General features: G+C 41.7%; 1 protein-coding gene across 1 annotated transcript; it reads left to right on the top strand.

The window, feature by feature from the left end:
• Window positions 1-493: 493 nt before the first annotated feature.
• On the top strand, window positions 494-15,924 carry slc2a9l1 (solute carrier family 2 member 9, like 1). Its single transcript, XM_068720637.1, has 14 exons — window positions 494-1,258; window positions 1,617-1,721; window positions 8,621-8,689; window positions 10,617-10,712; window positions 10,863-11,023; window positions 11,099-11,223; window positions 11,300-11,429; window positions 12,029-12,177; window positions 12,572-12,759; window positions 12,861-12,971; window positions 13,728-13,829; window positions 14,960-15,035; window positions 15,279-15,406; window positions 15,739-15,924. Exons 1-14 carry the CDS (start codon window positions 494-496, stop codon window positions 15,922-15,924), a joined length of 2,391 nt encoding a protein of 796 aa, XP_068576738.1.
• Window positions 15,925-17,380: the final 1,456 nt, after the last annotated feature.

Here is a 17,380-nt window from a genome sequence, read left to right as displayed (position 1 = left end):
GGATGACTCAAACAAGGCATGGACGGTAAAACTACCAGTGCAAGATATCAAAATAGACTTTAAAATCGACACAGGGGCAGATTTAAGTGTCATTTCAGAAATGACTTTTAACCTGCTGACAACTAAGCCACGACTTAAAACAGGTGTAACCAAATTAGGCAGCCCAGGCGGTAGAGTGAACTGCAAGGGTTACTTCACAGCTACTACTGAGTGGAAAAAGCAAACATTCAGGTTTAAAGTAAATGTGATAAAGGGGCCACATGGCAGCAACCTGCTGAGCCGTAATGTAGCTATTGCTATGGGCTTAGTCACGCGAATAGAAGAGATTAGAAGCACAGAGCATTTGAGTGATGCCAGCCCAGCAAACATAGGCAGACTGAAGATAAAGCCAATCAAAATCAGACTGCAGGAGGATGCTGTACCCTACAGTGTGACTACGGCAAGTCGTGTGTCAGTGCCTATGCTCTCTAAAGTAAAAAACAAACTGGACCGCATGGTAGCCAGTGGCGTGATAGAGCCAATCAAGGAGCCCACGGAGTGGTGTGCTCCGATGGTTGCTGTACCCAAGAAGAACAAAGAGCAGCCAAGGATTTGCATTGATCTAAAACGCCTGAATAAAGCAGTGAAGAGGGAGAAGTTTATTCTGCCCACAATAGATGACATCCTACCTAAACTCGCAGGCGCAAAAGTGTTTTCCCTTTTGGACGCAGCAAATGGTTTCTGGCAGATACCACTAGACAGAGAGAGTGCCAAACTCACTACCTTCATAACTCCCTTTGGAAGGTATTTCTTTAATAGACTGCCATTTGGAATCACAAGTGCACCAGAAATCTTTCAACGTGAAATGACTGAGCTCTTGAAAGATCAAGAAGGCCTGGCGGTTTACATGGACGACATCCTTATTTATTCAGACTCTGAAGAAGTCCATGAAGTGAGACTCCAAAAGACTCTGGACACACTGGAAAAAGCTGGTTTAAAGCTAAACCACGACAAATGTCTCCTGCGTCAGCGACGACTTAACTACCTTGGACACTGCATCGATGAGCATAGCATTCGGCCAGATGAGGCTAAGGTCAAGGCTGTCACTGAGCTTGAGCCACCAAACAATGTCACTGATCTGAGAAGGATCCTGGGGATGATACACTACTTAGGCAGGTACCTGCCAAACCTGTCTGAGGTCACCAAACCCCTCAACGACCTACTCAAAAACGACGTGATATGGGCATGGAGTGCAGTGCAGGAGGAGGCCTTTAAGAAGGTAAAACAACTCATCACAATGTCACCTGTACTAGCATTCTACGATGTGAGTAAGCCTATTATTATCAGTGCAGATGCTAGTAGTTATGGCTTAGGTGGAGTCCTGCTTCAGAAACATGATGAACAGTTGAAACCAGTAGCGTTTGATGCTGAGCAACGCTATGCGCAAATTGAAAAGGAGTGTCTTGCTGCAGTGTGGGCCTGTGAGAAGTTTTCCCAGGTACCTCTATGGACTAGACTCCTTTACTCTACAAAGTGATCACAAGCCACGTATTCCCTTGATAAACTGTAAAGATCTCGACTCAGTGCCTAAGAGGTGTCAGAGACTTCGACTACGTATGATGCGTTGACCCACCAAGCTCGACATGGTCAAACAACAGACCCTACAGGACGCAGAACTGCAGATGGTTCAACACTACGTGATGTTGGGATGGCCCAAGTATGCTGTTAAAGTGCCTAACAAGGTAAAAGACTACTACACTTCCAGACATCATCTCACAGTTTCAGAAGGACTGGTGTTGTATAATGATAGAATAGTAGTGCCACGGATGATGAGGTCTGAGATATTACAGCGCATACATGATGGACATCAAGGCATAGTGAAGTGCCGGGAGCGGGCTAGGTGTAGTGTGTGGTGGCCTGGAGTCAGCAAGCACATCCAGGACGCTGTCAGCACATGTAAGGACTGTCAGGAGTCCAAGCCGACCCAGAAAAGAGAACCTCTGATCACTACTCCGCTACCCAGTCACCCATGGGAAAGAGTAGCAGCCGACATATGTGAGCTGAACAAACAGAACTACTTGGTAGTTGTAGACTATTTTTCACGATATATAGAAATAGCCTACCTCAACGACATGTCAGGTGAAACCATGAGAGCTAAGCTGAAGAACATCTTTGCTAGATGGGGGTGCCCAAATTAACTTGTCACAGACAATGGTCCCCAATTTTCAGGCAGAGCTTTCATGCAGTTCTCTAAAGAGTATGATTTCAGACATATCACTTCAGCCAGTCGGCAGTGCCGAAAGCTGAGTTCATCTCTTGCTCTAACTGAGACCTGGATCACACCAGAAAACACCACCACACCCGCAGCTCTGTCAGATGTGTACTCTTTCTCTCACACTCCCAGAGCTGCGAGGCGGGTGGTGGTACTGGCCTGCTAATTTCCCCAAAATGGAAATACTCTCTTGTCTCTGTTCCTCAGTTCTCCCCGTCCTCTTTCGAATTTCATGCTGTTACTGTCACTTATCCAGTCAAGCTCACCATTGCTGTTGTGTATCGCCCACCAGGGCCTCTTGGTGAGTTCCTGGAGGAGCTCGATACATTAGTCTCACACTTCCATGACGATGGCTCCGCGCTCATCCTGCTCGGTGACTTCGACATCCAGACCACTAAGCTTGAACCTCTTCTTTCCTTTCTCTCCTCCTTTGACCTGTACCACTCTTCTTCTCCTCCTACCCACAAGGCCGGCAACCAGCTGGACCTTATCTTCACTAGGCACTGTTCTACTGCTAACCTCTCTGTCACTCTCCTCCAGCTCTCTGACCACTATTTCATGTCCTACTCCCTCTCCCTATCCTCTGCCCCATCACTTCCTCCACCTACCCACATGGTTTCTACCCGGAGTCATCTCCACTCCCTCTCCCCTGCTGATCTTTCCTCTTCTGTCACCTCTGCTCTCCCTGACCCTGAATCCTTCTCTCTCCTATCCCCTGATACTGCTACTGATCTTCTCTCCACCCTTACTTCTTCTTTGGACAACCTCTGTCCCTTCACCTCCAGGCCTGCACGCCCAACTCTACCTGCCCCGTGGCTGTCGGACTCAGTGCGTACTGACAGACGGAGCCTAAGAGAGGCTGAGCGTAAATGGAGAAAAGGCAAACTCCCGGAGGACCTTCTTAACTTCCAATCTCTTCTTTCCACTTTTTCCTCCTCTCTATCTACTGCTAAAGCTGCGTTCTTCCGCTCTAAAATCCTAACCTCTGCTTCCAATCCTAAAAAACTCTTTGAAACTTTCACTTCACTCCTCCAACCCCCACCCCCTCCTCCTACTTCCTCCCTTCTCCCTGATGATTTCGCCAACTTCTTTGACAAGAAGGTAAACAATATCAGATCCTCCTTCTCTCAGCCCCTCTCTCCCTGTCCAATCCTGCCCCCACAGCTCTCCCTCCCATCTCCACACCCCATCTTACCTTATCTGGCTCCTCTCTCCCCTAACAAGGTCCTCAACTTTGTTACATCCAACCGCCCCACCACGTGCTCCCTTGACCCGATCCCTTCCCCTCTTCTTCAGTCTATTGCGACTGAACTCCTTTTCCTCACCCACCTCATCAACACATCTCTTGTTTCAGGATGCTTTCCCATGGCCTTCAAGACCGCCAGAGTCACCCCCCTTCTGAAGAAACCATCACTTGACCCCTCTGATGTCAAGAACTTTAGACCGGTTTCTCTTCTACCCTTTCTATCCAAAACACTTGAACGTGCTGTCTTTAACCAACTGTCTTCCTATCTCCACCAAAACAGCCTTTTGGACCCCCACCAGTCCGGGTTCAAAGTGGGTCACTCGACAGAGACGGCCCTCCTTGCGGTGACAGAGTGACACCCAGCTGGTCTTGTCATTTCCCCCCAGTGACACCCAAGTGAAGACGCGCATCGCTGCGTGTTTGGCTGACATCTCGAAGTGGATGACGACACACCACCTCAAGCTCAACCTAGACAAAACTGAGCTACTGTTCCTCCCGGGGAAGGGTTGCCCGCACCGGGACCTGTCCATCACCATTGTTGATACCGTGGTGACGCCAACTCGGACTGCGAGGAACCTGGGTGTGACCCTGGATGACCAACTGTCATTCTCAGCAAACATTTCATCCGTTACACGCTCCTGCAGATTCGTGCTCTACAACATCAGGAGGATTCGTCCCTTCCTGACTGACGAGACAGCGCAGGTTCTCATCCAGGCTCTTGTCATCTCCCGCCTGGACTACTGCAACTCTCTACTCGCCGGAGCCCCGGCGTCGGCCATCAGACCTCTGGAGCTTGTCCAGAAAGCCACAGCTCGCCTGGTGTTCAATCGCCCCAAGTTCTCCCACACAACTTCCTTTCTCCGTTCTCTACACTGGCTACCTGTAAGAGCTTGCATCCAGTTTAAGACTCTGGTGCTAGCCTACAGGGCAGTGAAAGGAACAGCTCCTTTGTATCTCCAGGCCATGGTCAAGCCTTACACCCCCGCCGACCACTTCGCTCTGCTGCCTCGGGGCGATTGGTTGCCCCGTCGCTCAGAGGTCCTGGCGGCTGATCGACCCGGTCACGGCTGTTTTCTGTCCTGGCCCCACAGTGGTGGAATGAACCTCCCACTGACGTCAGGACAGTAGAGTCGCTGCCCATCTTTCGGCGCAGGCTGAAAACCCACCTCTTCAGGAAGTGCTACCCTGAGCCTTCCACTTAGCACTTATTGTATTCATACTAGCTTGTTGCACTTATTGTATTCGTATTACTTATAGCACTAACTGTTTTTCTTGTTTCTGCACTGTACTTTGGCTCTGAGTTATGCTCTGCTTCATGCTCTTAGTTGCTTGTTTGGAAAAGGAAATGTACTTATGACTTCTGGTGACTAGTAGTTCTTTTGATTACCAATGTTGAATGCACTTATTGTAAGTCGCTTTGGATAAAAGCGTCTGCTAAATGACTGTAATGTAATGTAATGTATAGTGAACGATGGAGAGTTGAGTCCACCCAGATCACAATAGTTCAGGACTGGTTTATGTTAAATGACTGTTTCATTAATACAATATAAATATGTTAAGTGCCAGTGTAAGTGCCACAAGAAGTTTAAATCCTGAAGAGATTTTGAAAAATAAATGTATGTTGCTATGAAACTGTTACTTAATAGAGCATTCGTTCTGAGTTTTACAATGAACAGTTAGTCATACAGAAGATGTTGACAGACGATATTATGCCTTTTGCAGCATGTCTTAAATGACTCAAAGAAAGGGTGATGTAATGTAATGGTACTACTTTATTGACATGCAGAGCGGAGTTATCAGGTGTGTGTGATGTCAGACGAGGGCGTGTACAGTCTGCAGTCCGCACTTGGAGTTGTACGAATCCAGTCAGTCAACAGTCTCGGTGTTATGCTAATCTTCAGCTAATAAAGTTAGTTAACGATACAACGGTCTCCTAAACTTATTTTACACATAACACCACAGTGATGAAGCCTGTCATTTAATAAGCTCTGTTTGTGTGTTTCAAACATTATGATTCTGTCTCCTCTCCTCCTCTCTCCCCCACCCTACCAAAATAAAAGCCCCATGGATTAACTGTATTTAAACATTAAGCTCAAAATGAGGCTTTTTTGTTGAAATAATTAATGCTCTTACTACTACTACTGCTGCTGCTGCTGCTGCTGCTGCTAATATTTCTAGTATTACTACTACTACTACTACTACTACTACAACAACTTGTGCTACTATTACTACTACTACTACTACTACTGCTATCATCAATATTATTACTACCACTACTGCTATTACTACCACTACTACTATTACTTATACTACAACTGCTACTACTACTACTACTACTGCTGCTGCTATTCATGCTACTACCAGTACTAATACCACTACAACTCTTAGTACGACTGCTACTAGTACAACTACTACTTCAAATACTGCCATTACTACTAATACTACTACTACTACATTAAATACTATGACCACTACTACAGCTATTACTACAACTACTGATACTACTACTTCTAATTACTAATACTTCTACTACTAATAATACTTCTACAACTACTACAAATATCACTACTGCTACTACTAGCACTTATTCTAATGCTACTGAAACTTCTATTACAAACAATACTTCCACTACATCTAAAACTTCTACAACTACAAATATCACTACTTCTGACATTTTTTAAGCCACAGAAACCGTTCGAATATCAAAATGTTCAGCTCTTTCAGGAGAGGGTGATATGACTTTTCATATTTGTAATCTTTAAACTTTTTGAATTATTAAGCTTTTTGCAATTTTTTTTCAATGGGATATCTATGGAGAAAATCTTCAAATCCTGTTAAACTTCTTCAACTTTCAAAGCCTTCTTCTTTCTCATACTTTCAGCTACAGACACCATAGTTAGATGTTTCAACTAGAAGGGTTTTCAGCAGTGCAGTTTAAATGCTTTCAGGCTTCAACATTACATACTTGGAATGCTGAAGCAGCATTCCAACAACTATTCAAAATATTAGAATCATCACGCGGATCCGACTCGTCACTCAATTTCCCTGCTATCATCAACTTCAGTTTCTCGCTTTCGAAATCCAATTTCGCTCTGTCTGTTGTCTCATCCGTTCTCTTTCTAACTCTGATTGCTGCCGTACTTTTTCCAATTCCACATCTTTCCTTTTCCAACTGCATTTTTAATATCAACATTTCTTTTTGTTGTTCAAAGTTTAAAGTAAAATGATTTGGTGATGGTTGTGTAGGTCTCAAAATTTCCATGTGGTATAGATTTGCTTTTATGATTTTTTTAATGTTCTCCTTCAAACGCTTTTTCTTACTTGCCTGAATATACACAAAACGATAAGTACCGAGCAGGAAAAAAAACTTTTCGCTCCTCCCTTGTCAAAAATCAAACGGCCCATACACAGCTAAACATCACCGTAGTCCCGTCCCTCTAACTACTTAACCAGAGACTATAGCTAAACTCCCCCCTAGTCTTCAGGTGCTTATTTGTGGTGGGTATTTATGCACTTAAACCCGCAAGCTCGGAAAAGACACCATTAACTGGTAACTCACCTGCAGCCTCGGACGTGCCCCCGAGACAACTGCTCTAACTACTTTAAACACCACACTATCAGAACCCCCCAACAAACTCCAAAGGGAGTCCGCTCTTCTGCCTAACAGGGACAGAACAACAGTACGTTACTCACCGTGTAAAAGCGGACTAGTCCCCATTTGTTATGGTCTGGCTCACAACCATAACAAAATGTCACGCTAAACTCAGGCAAGGATTTAACCAAACAAATACTTTTAATTAACAAAGGCCAGGACAGTTCAAATGTGCAACAAAAATAAGCATTCTCATAACTAATGCCAGTAGGAAAAACGTGCCGCCAGTTCAACTATGCAATCCTGTTGCCAACAATCTCTGTGCCGCACGTCAGGTGTTTTCAGGTGGGAAGAAGCCGGCACTCTCTCAGGATGGGGCGGGTCTTGTAGGGTGAAGGCAGTTGCCAGCTGCCTCCAATTTCCTTGATGGCCTCACTCTTGAATCCCCGGGACACTGAAAGACAGACAGCACCACACTCACCCCGGCAGAGGCCCTGGGGCCGTCACAATAGATAGATGGATGGATACTTTATTAATCCCACAAGGGGGCATTTTTTAGCTACAGCAGCAATTATGGTACAGGTAAAAATAACAGAGTAAAAATCTTAAATTTAAAATGCAAATATCAAATGCACAATATATACAATAAGAATAACAGAGTAAAATATTAGATATAAAAATGCACAATATATACAATGAAATAGAATAATATTAAATCAACGAACTAAACTAAACAGTAGTGCAAATATTTAACCAAATAACAACAACAACAACAACAACAACAACAGTGTAACGGTGTTATGGTTTTGTGAATGATTTGGCCAGAGGTGATTTATTATAAAGTCTTATTGCAGAGGGCAGGAATGATCTCCTGTATCTGTCCTTGTGACACAGCGGAGCTGGATGAGTCTGTTGGAGAAAGTGCTCCGCTGTCCCTGCAGTAGGTGGCGGAGAGGGTGATCCGGGTAATGATTACCATACAATTTCTGTGGAATTATCATTTGCATGTTTGTATTCTAAGGTTGGTGTTTCAACATCTTGTATGCAATGTTAATCATCATTAATGGTTAGCCCTGTTTCTTTCAAGTTGTTTTTGTCTGGAGTTTGTTTCCTCTCCACATGTTGCATGCTTCCACAGTTCAAAGACATATAGGGCAGGTCTAACTAAACTCTAAATGACAAATATGCCAAAGCACTGAGTTTGACATATGACCAGATATAAACCCAAAAATTCTGATGGCGAAATCCATGAAATCGGTCCGTCATATGATTATGAAATTACACTATTAAGATTGATTTCAATCTTTGACAGACTGAACTTTGGCACTCCTGCATCAACCCAATATGCAGTAATGGTCCATAACCAAAGCAAACTTGATCAGATCAATTGTCTTGCATAGTAACATCTGTCCACTCCACCGAGCAGATGAGTTTCTCACACAAGCAGAGTCACTGTTTGGTGTACAGCATGATCGGTTACAATATTTCTAGTCAGAAAAGTTAATGATAACCAGCCGGAAGAGGCTAAAAGAGTCCGTTCAGTCTGTACTTTAAGGTCCACGCCAGTAAAAACAGGATGGAAACTTTGCTACAACAGCTGGTAGGCTTTTACTGAATTCTACTGAATCATTTTTATACACGCAGGCCTATAATGTTTACAATAATTTTATAAGCAGTAAGAAAATATGTTTTTGTATGTCAAAATCTTTTATAAACTTTGCTATTTTTTTCTGTATAAATCTAACATTATGCTTTAGCCCTAACACACTTTTATCAACGGGGTAAATGGAAAGAAAAAACATGTTGTTTTAGGCAAACAGGTTGTTTTTGAGTTTGTCAGAGTTCAGTGAGTTTTAGCTGAGTCATTGTGCTCTGTCAGTTTCTGAATTATTCTTTATTCGTCATTCATTCCAAAAAAACTACACTCAACACATTTAGAGCTAAGCAAAAGACACAATTAATGATATTTTATTGGATATAAAAGTGGGGTGAGAAAGATCCTGATCTGGGAACAGAGTTTCTCCCACAAGAGTTGCAGTTTTAGTTTCAGTAAGTGTGGAAAAACAGGGCCATATTGACTTTAAATGCGGATCGATATAGGTTATATGGCATTTACCAAGTATAATAAAATAAAATCGTTTCTAAATATCAAATCATGAAAAGCAGTTGTTATTTCATATTGGTATCACATCCTTCGTCGTTCTGATGATCTGATTAGTTGCAGAGTTACACACTGAGTGGTCCTTATTTCAAAGGTGATGATTAGGATAAGAGCATATTTTGAAAGCTACTTATGAATTTAGTGTGCAATTTTACACAAATATATTTGCCTTATAAAGATGCCACCTGTTTGTTTTTTTCAGACAATATAGTTTTAGCTATATATTGTACTTCCTTCCACCATTTTTGTAAAAAACAAAAAGGTTTTGTGATCTGGTGTACAACTAAAATGACTCTTATAGACTAGGTTCCATTAAAGGAGGTGATGAAAGAACACCATTTAATTTAGTTGATTCAGCATCTGTGAAGAATCTAAAGTAAAAAATCAATGTTAGTGTGTTTAATAAGCACACCTAGTGGTGGATATAATGTTATAACATGTTTATTTGAAGAAGTGTTAAATCATAAAAGTATAATCATTCTATGTAATACACTATACAATATAGTTACTGAATGTATTGAGGGAAAGAGAGAGACCTTTGAGACAGGCTTTTCAGATCCGAAAACAACTGTATGGTAATGAGATGAGTTTGGAGAGCCGGCTTCAGGAATGTGAGGTGTGAACAGTGGGGGAAGGAGATGTATTGATCAAGCAGAGATGTTGATGAATACAGCCTTAAGAAAGCGTGGGGGTCGGGTACATGCAGTTTTACGAGGAGGAGGACAGGTCGGACCAGCGGACACTATTCAGACATTATCCGGATCACTTAGACCAATGGAGAGCATTGTCAGAGTACAGGAGGAGACAATCAGATTTCAGCCAATCACAAAGCTGATAATTGACTTCTGAAAGTAAACTATTGACTTTCGGGTATAAAAACATTGTTCAGAGAGACGTAATTCAGTTCTTCATGGCGTTCCTCTTTTACAGCAGACTGGCGTTTGTCGGCCTGTTGGGGAGGGGAGTGTTAGAACTCGGTTTCGCGAATCCTTACTATCGATAGTGTAATTCAGTTTGTAACTGTCTTTTAGCTTCTGTGAATTATTAAATACTTTTTCATTGTAAACCGGATCCAGCTGACTTTTTGGCGTGACTTTGTCACTCAAACAACATCAGAGCGAGAGGTCCGCGGCCTCCTGCGAGGAGAGGTTAACCACCTTTATACATCACACCTCAGGTTGAGTTTCCAGTATCCTAATCTGTAACAGGAAGCCACAAATCTGTGGACTTTTGTGAAGTTACATTTTGCCTTTCTCTAAAAGAGTTTAATATCACACAATAAGAAGCCCAGACAGTTATACAAATCAAGGATGCTAAAATGACTTCTATCAGACCCATCTGCTTACCGACTCACTTTGCTTTGTAGACCCGTGGCAATGCTTTATTACTCATCATCATTTTGGGAATTGGAGGAAGCTTTCAAATTGGCTACCACAATACTGAATTGAGTTCTCCATCACCGGTGAGATACATCACTTGCAGCATTTCTGGTCATTCTGTTGTTCACCTGCAGTTACTGGTGGTCGCTGAGAGTGTGAGTTTGAAAGAGAAAAGTAAAAAGGAACAAACTTTTTTTCCAATCAAGCTACAAAATGTCCTCTTTTCACTGCAGTACATTCAGCGCTTCATCAACAGCAGCTGGTATCACAGATATGCAGAGCCTCCACCTCCACAGACGATCACGGTCATCTGGTCCCTCATTGTTTCCATGTATGCTGTCGGGGGATTCTTTGGTGCCGTCAGCGTCAAATTTATCACCGGCACCCTGGGAAGGTGAGTAGGAGAGACTCAATGCAGCATTCAGTCCTGTAGCCTAAACAGACTTGAAGTGATGTGTTCCTCTAACAGAAAAAAGGCGATGATCTGCACCAGCTTTATTGCAATTGTTGCAGCAGGGATCATGCTGGCAAGTAAAGGTGCCAAATCGTATGAAATGATTATTGTCGCAAGGATTCTGTATGGCTACTCTGCAGGTAAGGCACCAGGACATGTTTTACACAGCACATCATGTTTTTACCTGACTGATTTACACCTGCTCATGACCTGCAGGTTTGGGGAGCGGCTCCCATATAATGTACCTGGCGGAGATTTCACCTCCAAAGATAAGAGGGTCTGTGACTCTGTCTTCAGTGATCTTTATGTCACTTGGTAAACTGTTTGGACAGTTTTTTGGACTGAGGTATGAACTTGTCAATACGTAAGAGAAGGCATGTTTTCATTGTTTTGGAAGACAAGAGAGCTCAATATGAGTATATTGCGCATGCAAAATATTAATCACATCCTCATTACAGTCAATTAGCAGATGCTTTTATCCAAAGCAACTTACAACTAGTATCTATTTTAGACGCAGCTACGGGAGCAATTTTTTTGGGGTTAAGTGTCTTGCTCAAGGACACATTGACATTGAGTAGGAGCTGGGGATTGAACCTCTGACCTTCTGATTGAAAGGCAGCCCTGCTCTCCACTAAGCCACAGTCACCCCACAAAAGTCATTTGGCAGACGCGTTTCTTCAAAGCGACTTACAATTCAAGTTAAGTGTCTTCCTCATGAGGAGAATCCATTTAAAAGCCATAGTCTCCTATTCATTTTTATGGAAAGGAGATTGCGATAAAGAGAGGAAAACAAATAAGAAGAATTTTCAAGCTTTGACGGCTGTGCTAAAAAGAGCTTCAGCGCCATATTAGGATGTTTAAATGAAAATGCAATTTTCTTAAGTAAAAAAACCCAAAATATTTAAACAAAAATTCCATCACAACACTTCCTTTTGTTTCTTTCAGTGAGATCCTTGGTAGGGAGGAGCTGTGGAACATTGTCCTCTGTGTTCCTGCAGTTCTCTCAGTGGTTCAGTTTATAGTGTTGCCTTTTCTCCCCGAGGCTCCCAGATACTTATTCATAGAGAAAGGTTATGATAAGGCTTGCAAAAAAGGTTGGTATATTTCCTCATAAACTCATAATACAGAATGCCCTGCTTGAAATTTGCCAAGAAATATTTGACGATAAGCTAATTATCCACAAAAACAATTAACTGCTAAAGAGCTTTGTTTTGTTTAAAGTAAAGAAATCTAAGGGGCAATGAAATTTATATTAAGATTCAAAATGTTAAGAATTCTATGTATAGTGAGTTTTGGTTCACCACACATTTTGGATTATAGAGCCTTTGTCAGACTCTTAGCTTCTGACTTAACACTCTTGAAACTTTTTCTTTTTTATCACTCTGCATAAGAAACACTCATTCCAACGCACAATATATCTATTGTGTTTTTCATGTGAGCAGAGGAGCACATTTCTCAGTTTTTGTGTCTCTTGTCTCTGCATCCCAGCTCTCCAGAGTTTATGGGGCCAAGGTGACTACAAACAGGAGATGGACGAGATGTTGGCTGAGCAGGCTGCCATTGAGGCAGCCCCGCATAAAAGTACTTTGCAACTCCTGAGGGGCCAGAGTGTTCGATGGCAGCTTCTCACCATGTCCATGATCTACTTCTGCAACCAGCTGTCAGGCATTCCTGCAGTGAGGATGGAACTTAAATTTCTACTCTCGTGCTAATTTTAGCATCAAACAATGACTGTTATAACCTCTCAGAATCAAATCAATGCTCTTGTCTTTCCCAGATCAATACCTTCTCTTTTGACATCTTCCTGAAGGCAGGAATACCAACAGACAAGATCCGCTATCTTACTCTTGGTCTTGGAGTATGTCAAATCATCACCTCCATCTTCTGTGTGAGTTACTGTCTCAGCTCTTTCGGACATCATTTCTTTGCATCTTCTCGATTTGCACAGAAATGTTGCTTTCCTTCCTGGGCTGTTAATTGAGATGCTGTGGGGAACATTTTGGTTGTTTAGCTCAGACTCTGTTAGCACTGGTTTGAGTGGCTGCCACTGCTTCCATTTTTCTGTATAGTACTCTTACTGCCAGAAACACACATGGGAAGAAAAGAATCTTAAGCATTAGTCATAGCAATTAGGCAAATGCATAGCATACAAGATAATGTAGACAGTCATCTCGAGTCCGCTACTACACTTCTCACTGTAACATAATATATACATGGTGCTGCCCTCCATGCTGCACTCACCTAAAGCTATGCTGTTCATACAGCATTTCAAAAGCCCCACCTCCATCCCAGCATCTATCTGTAGCCTCTCAGTCAACAGTACGTGCACCTTGGAGGAAAGTTGTCATCACTCCTTACTCCCCGCTGTGCTGAGCTTGGTGTTTTCTTTCGGGAAGTAACGAGGTCAGAGGCTACGTGGCAAACATCCACCCTGTACATGTTCGACATTTACAAAAGCATGTGAGATGGCTGACTGTATTTAAATGATTGGCATATTGGATGCATAAATCGTGGATGTAAAATTGTTGTTGGGTTTAAGAGTTTAAGTGTAAACAGACAAAGCAGAAGCAGAAAATCTAGTTGATATTGTGTTCAGCACATTCAAAGGTTGTAACGTATTTTCTTGTACCTTTCCCTCTCCCAGGGGCTGCTGATTGACCGCATCGGGAGGAGGCCGTTGTTCTGGGGGAGTTATGGTCTCATGGCTGCCAGCTTGGTGTTGGTCACTGTCACGCTCAATTTGAAGGTAAACCTGTTACCTTTAAATACTGACACATGTAGCCATGTGAGAGGTTAAAGGATATTCAATGTACTTACTACCCTCATCCTACAGATGAGAAGTTTTGTCATATCTCACAGGTGCTTGAGTCTATTATTCCAATTTTCCATGACTTTGTCAATGAATTTGTTCCTAATGACTTCATATCATTGTTTCCCCTTTTAATTAATGTTATTTTTAAATATATTTAAAAAAATAAATGTATTGGGGTTGTGGGGGACCCTAGTCAAAAGCAGCTAATTGCAGTGCAGTTTTAATAGATAAAATAGAAGAAATAGATAACATGTTTGCCTTGCGTCCTAATGTAAAGTATGACGCACTATCAGGGGGACGGGGCACTCTGTCATTCATTTTGAAGGACAGACAAAAAATGTCCTCATGTGCTCTGTCTATATACATTTTACACATTATCCAAATTCAGTCATTTTCCTAATATAATATGTTTTCTGATGATATTAATTACATAACTAATAGTTGCTTGTCATAACATTTTGCTATCATGGTTGTTTCCTATAGTAGTTTACTTTTGGGGTTTGAGATATTTGACTCTGAGATTTCTGCCTCTACCCGGTTACAATGGAAATTAATGGAAATGAGTTTGTGGTAATCACAGCATTGAAAAGAAATTCAACAGCAAAGAATCTTCCTCTCATCATTGTCCTGGTTCAAATTAATAATGGAAGCAGCACACCACAGACTTTACTGTTTTCTCACTGGAGCTAGCAAAGACATAGATCCTATAATACCTCAAGTTAAATCCCAATTTACCTCTATTTTTTATTGGGGAGTATGCAGAAATCTCAGAAACTGTCTTCAAAAATTTCTGCACCTCACAAGGGATAAGTGGGAAATGATTTTTCTTTAATTCAAGTTTAAGTAAAAGTGAAAATATACTGCCAAGTTGAAGCTGACCTTTTCACATGAGCCAAATGCATGAAATATGAGCTGTGAAAATGTGTTTTTATAAAGAAAGCTGTATACAAAAGCTTTGATTGCTGCAGTGTACAAAGGCTGCAAATATATAATTGATCTAGATTACTCTGTTTGAATAGAAGTATGTATTAATATTTGCATAATACAAATTTGTCTCCATGCAGGATTCCAGCTACTGGGTTCCATACATTTCTGCTGGTTTGATCTGCCTCTTCGTCATCTTCTTTAGCGGAGGACCTGGTTTGTGTCTTACAGCAGTTTGGTTTACATAGAAAAGATGTTTGTGTGCACAAATAATGAACCGAATCACCTTAATGTCCTCATAGTCGTGTGACTAGTGTATAGCTTTTATATGTGATGATTTTAATGTAAAGTGTCTTTGAGTACTATGAAAAGCGCTCTATAAATAAAATGTATTATTATTATTATTATTATTATTATTATTATTATTATTATTATTAATCGTCTCTCTGGTTCACCCAGGGGGAGCATCAACTACTCTCCAGAGTGAGATCTTCGTCCAGTCTGATCGACTGGTAGCATTTGTATTCTTGGGGATGCAACGCTGGTTGCTCTTCGCTGTACTGGGCCTCATATTTCCATTCCTTATTGTGAGTACAACAAACATGAAGATAAGCAACCCAATACTTTACACTGTAAAAGCAACTGCAAATCTTGCTTTTGAAGGTGAACAGGATCCATTCATTGACAGTATGGATTATTTGTTGTGATATATTGTGACATTTAGTTGTACAACAACACTTCATTCATTGATTATAACAAGATAAATTACAGCAAAACATGTTTTAGTGTATAGCAGGTATTCAGATATCATGTGAAACTTTAACTGTCACATTGTACCGAAAGACAAAAACCACCTCAGCACCTTCATGAAACATTCAAACGTGAAGCTCTTTCTGATGCTGTGATTCGTCTGTCCCAGGATGCCCTGGACTCGTACTGCTTTGTGCTGTTCACCTGTGTGTGCCTGCTGGGTTGTCTTTACACCTTCTTCCTCCTGCCTGAGACTAAAGGGAAGACCATGATGGAGATCTCCAAGGAGTTTAAAGCCATCACCATCCGTGGGAAATCGTTCGTAGAGGAAAAGAGAGTGGAGACCAAGTTATAAGGCAGATACAGTAGACTGCTGTTTCAAACTGACATAGGAATGATGAATGGCTGTGTGTGAAAAGAAACAATTTTTATGCTTTGTCAAGTATTTGAATCAATTGCCAAAGCATTACTCAATAAACGAAGAGAAATCCCTGTAGCACTGCACAGACAAACCTGTAAACAATAATGGACTTTAATGTTTTATTCCCTGTCATTGTCCATAAACAGGTGTCACTACTAATGCCAATGTATTGTTATTTTGTTATTTCTTTGTTCAGGTCACTCATGATATCCACGACATGTCAGGGTGCTAAGCAAGATAATTATTTCAGAAGTATTTGAAAATACAAGATATTTCAAGAGAAAAATACTTAATATTCTTAGTATGACTAATTATTGACTAAATGCTCATGAGATATATATAGATATATACAGTTGTGGTCAAAAGTTTACATACACTTGTAAAGAACATAATGTCATGGCTCTCTTGAGTTTCCAGTTATTTCTACAACTCTGATTTTTCTCTGATAGAGTGATTGGAACAGATACTTCTTTGTCACAAAAAACATTCATGAAGTTTGGTTCTTTCATGACTTTATTATGGGTTAACAGAAAAAGTGACAAAATCTGCTGGGTCAAAAATATACATACAGCAACATGAATTAGCAATTTTGGTGACTTAGAAAGTTGTGTCAATGAAATGAGCTTCATAGCATGGCCTCTTAACTTCTTGTGAGTGATTATGACTGACTACAGCTGGTGACTTCTCTGAGGCCATTTAAATAGGGCTCATTGGATACAAACGCCCACAAACGCTACAATTGGGAAAGTCAAAGGAGCTCAGCATGGATCTGAAAAAGCGAATCATTGACTTGAACAAGTCAGGAAAGTCACTTGGAGCCATTTCAAAGCAGCTGCAGGTCCCAAGAGCAACAGTACAAACAATTGTTTGTAAGAATAAAGTGCATGGCACTGTTTTGTCACTGCCACGATCAGGAAGAAAACGTAAGCTATCACCTGCTGCTGAGAGAAAATTGGTCAGGAGGGTGAAGAGTCAACCGAGAACCACCAAAAAGCAGATCTGCCAAGAATTAGAAGCTGCTGGAACACAGGTGTCAGTGTCCACAGTCAAGCGTGTTTTGCATCTCCATGGACTGAGAGGCTGCCGTGCAAGAAGGAAGCCCTTGCTCCAAAAGCGGCACCTTAAGGCTCGACTGAAGTTTGCTGCTGAACACATGGACAAAGATAAGACCTTCTGGAGGAAAGTTCTGTGGTCAGACGAAACAAAAATCAAGCTGTTTGGCCACAATGCCCAGCAATATGTTTGGAGGAGAAAAGGTGAGGCCTTTAACCCCAAGAACACCATGCCTACCGTCAAGCACGGTGGTGGTAGTATTATGCTGTGGGGCTGTTTTGCTGCCAATGGAACTGGTGCTTTACAGAGAGTAAATGGGATAATGAAGAAGGAGGAT

This window comes from Cebidichthys violaceus, unplaced genomic scaffold, assembly GCF_023349555.1.
Source record: "Cebidichthys violaceus isolate CVI_PGR_0920_01 unplaced genomic scaffold, fCebVio1.0.p SCAF_25, whole genome shotgun sequence".
Classification (NCBI taxonomy): Eukaryota; Metazoa; Chordata; class Actinopteri; order Perciformes; family Stichaeidae; genus Cebidichthys; species Cebidichthys violaceus.
Note: the sequence above shows the minus strand (reverse complement) of the source record. Positions and strands in the feature narration are given on the sequence as shown.

Coding starts and splice junctions, on each gene's coding strand:
- slc2a9l1 (XM_068720637.1), top strand. CDS start 494: ATGGTAGCCAGTGGCGTGATAGAGCCAATCAAGGAGCCCACGGAGTGG. Junction 1,722..8,620: donor CTGTTAAAGTGCCTAACAAG/GTAAAAGACTAC, acceptor AGAGGCTAAAAG/AGTCCGTTCAGTCTGTACTT. Junction 11,224..11,299: donor TCTGTATGGCTACTCTGCAG/GTAAGGCACCAG, acceptor CATGACCTGCAG/GTTTGGGGAGCGGCTCCCAT.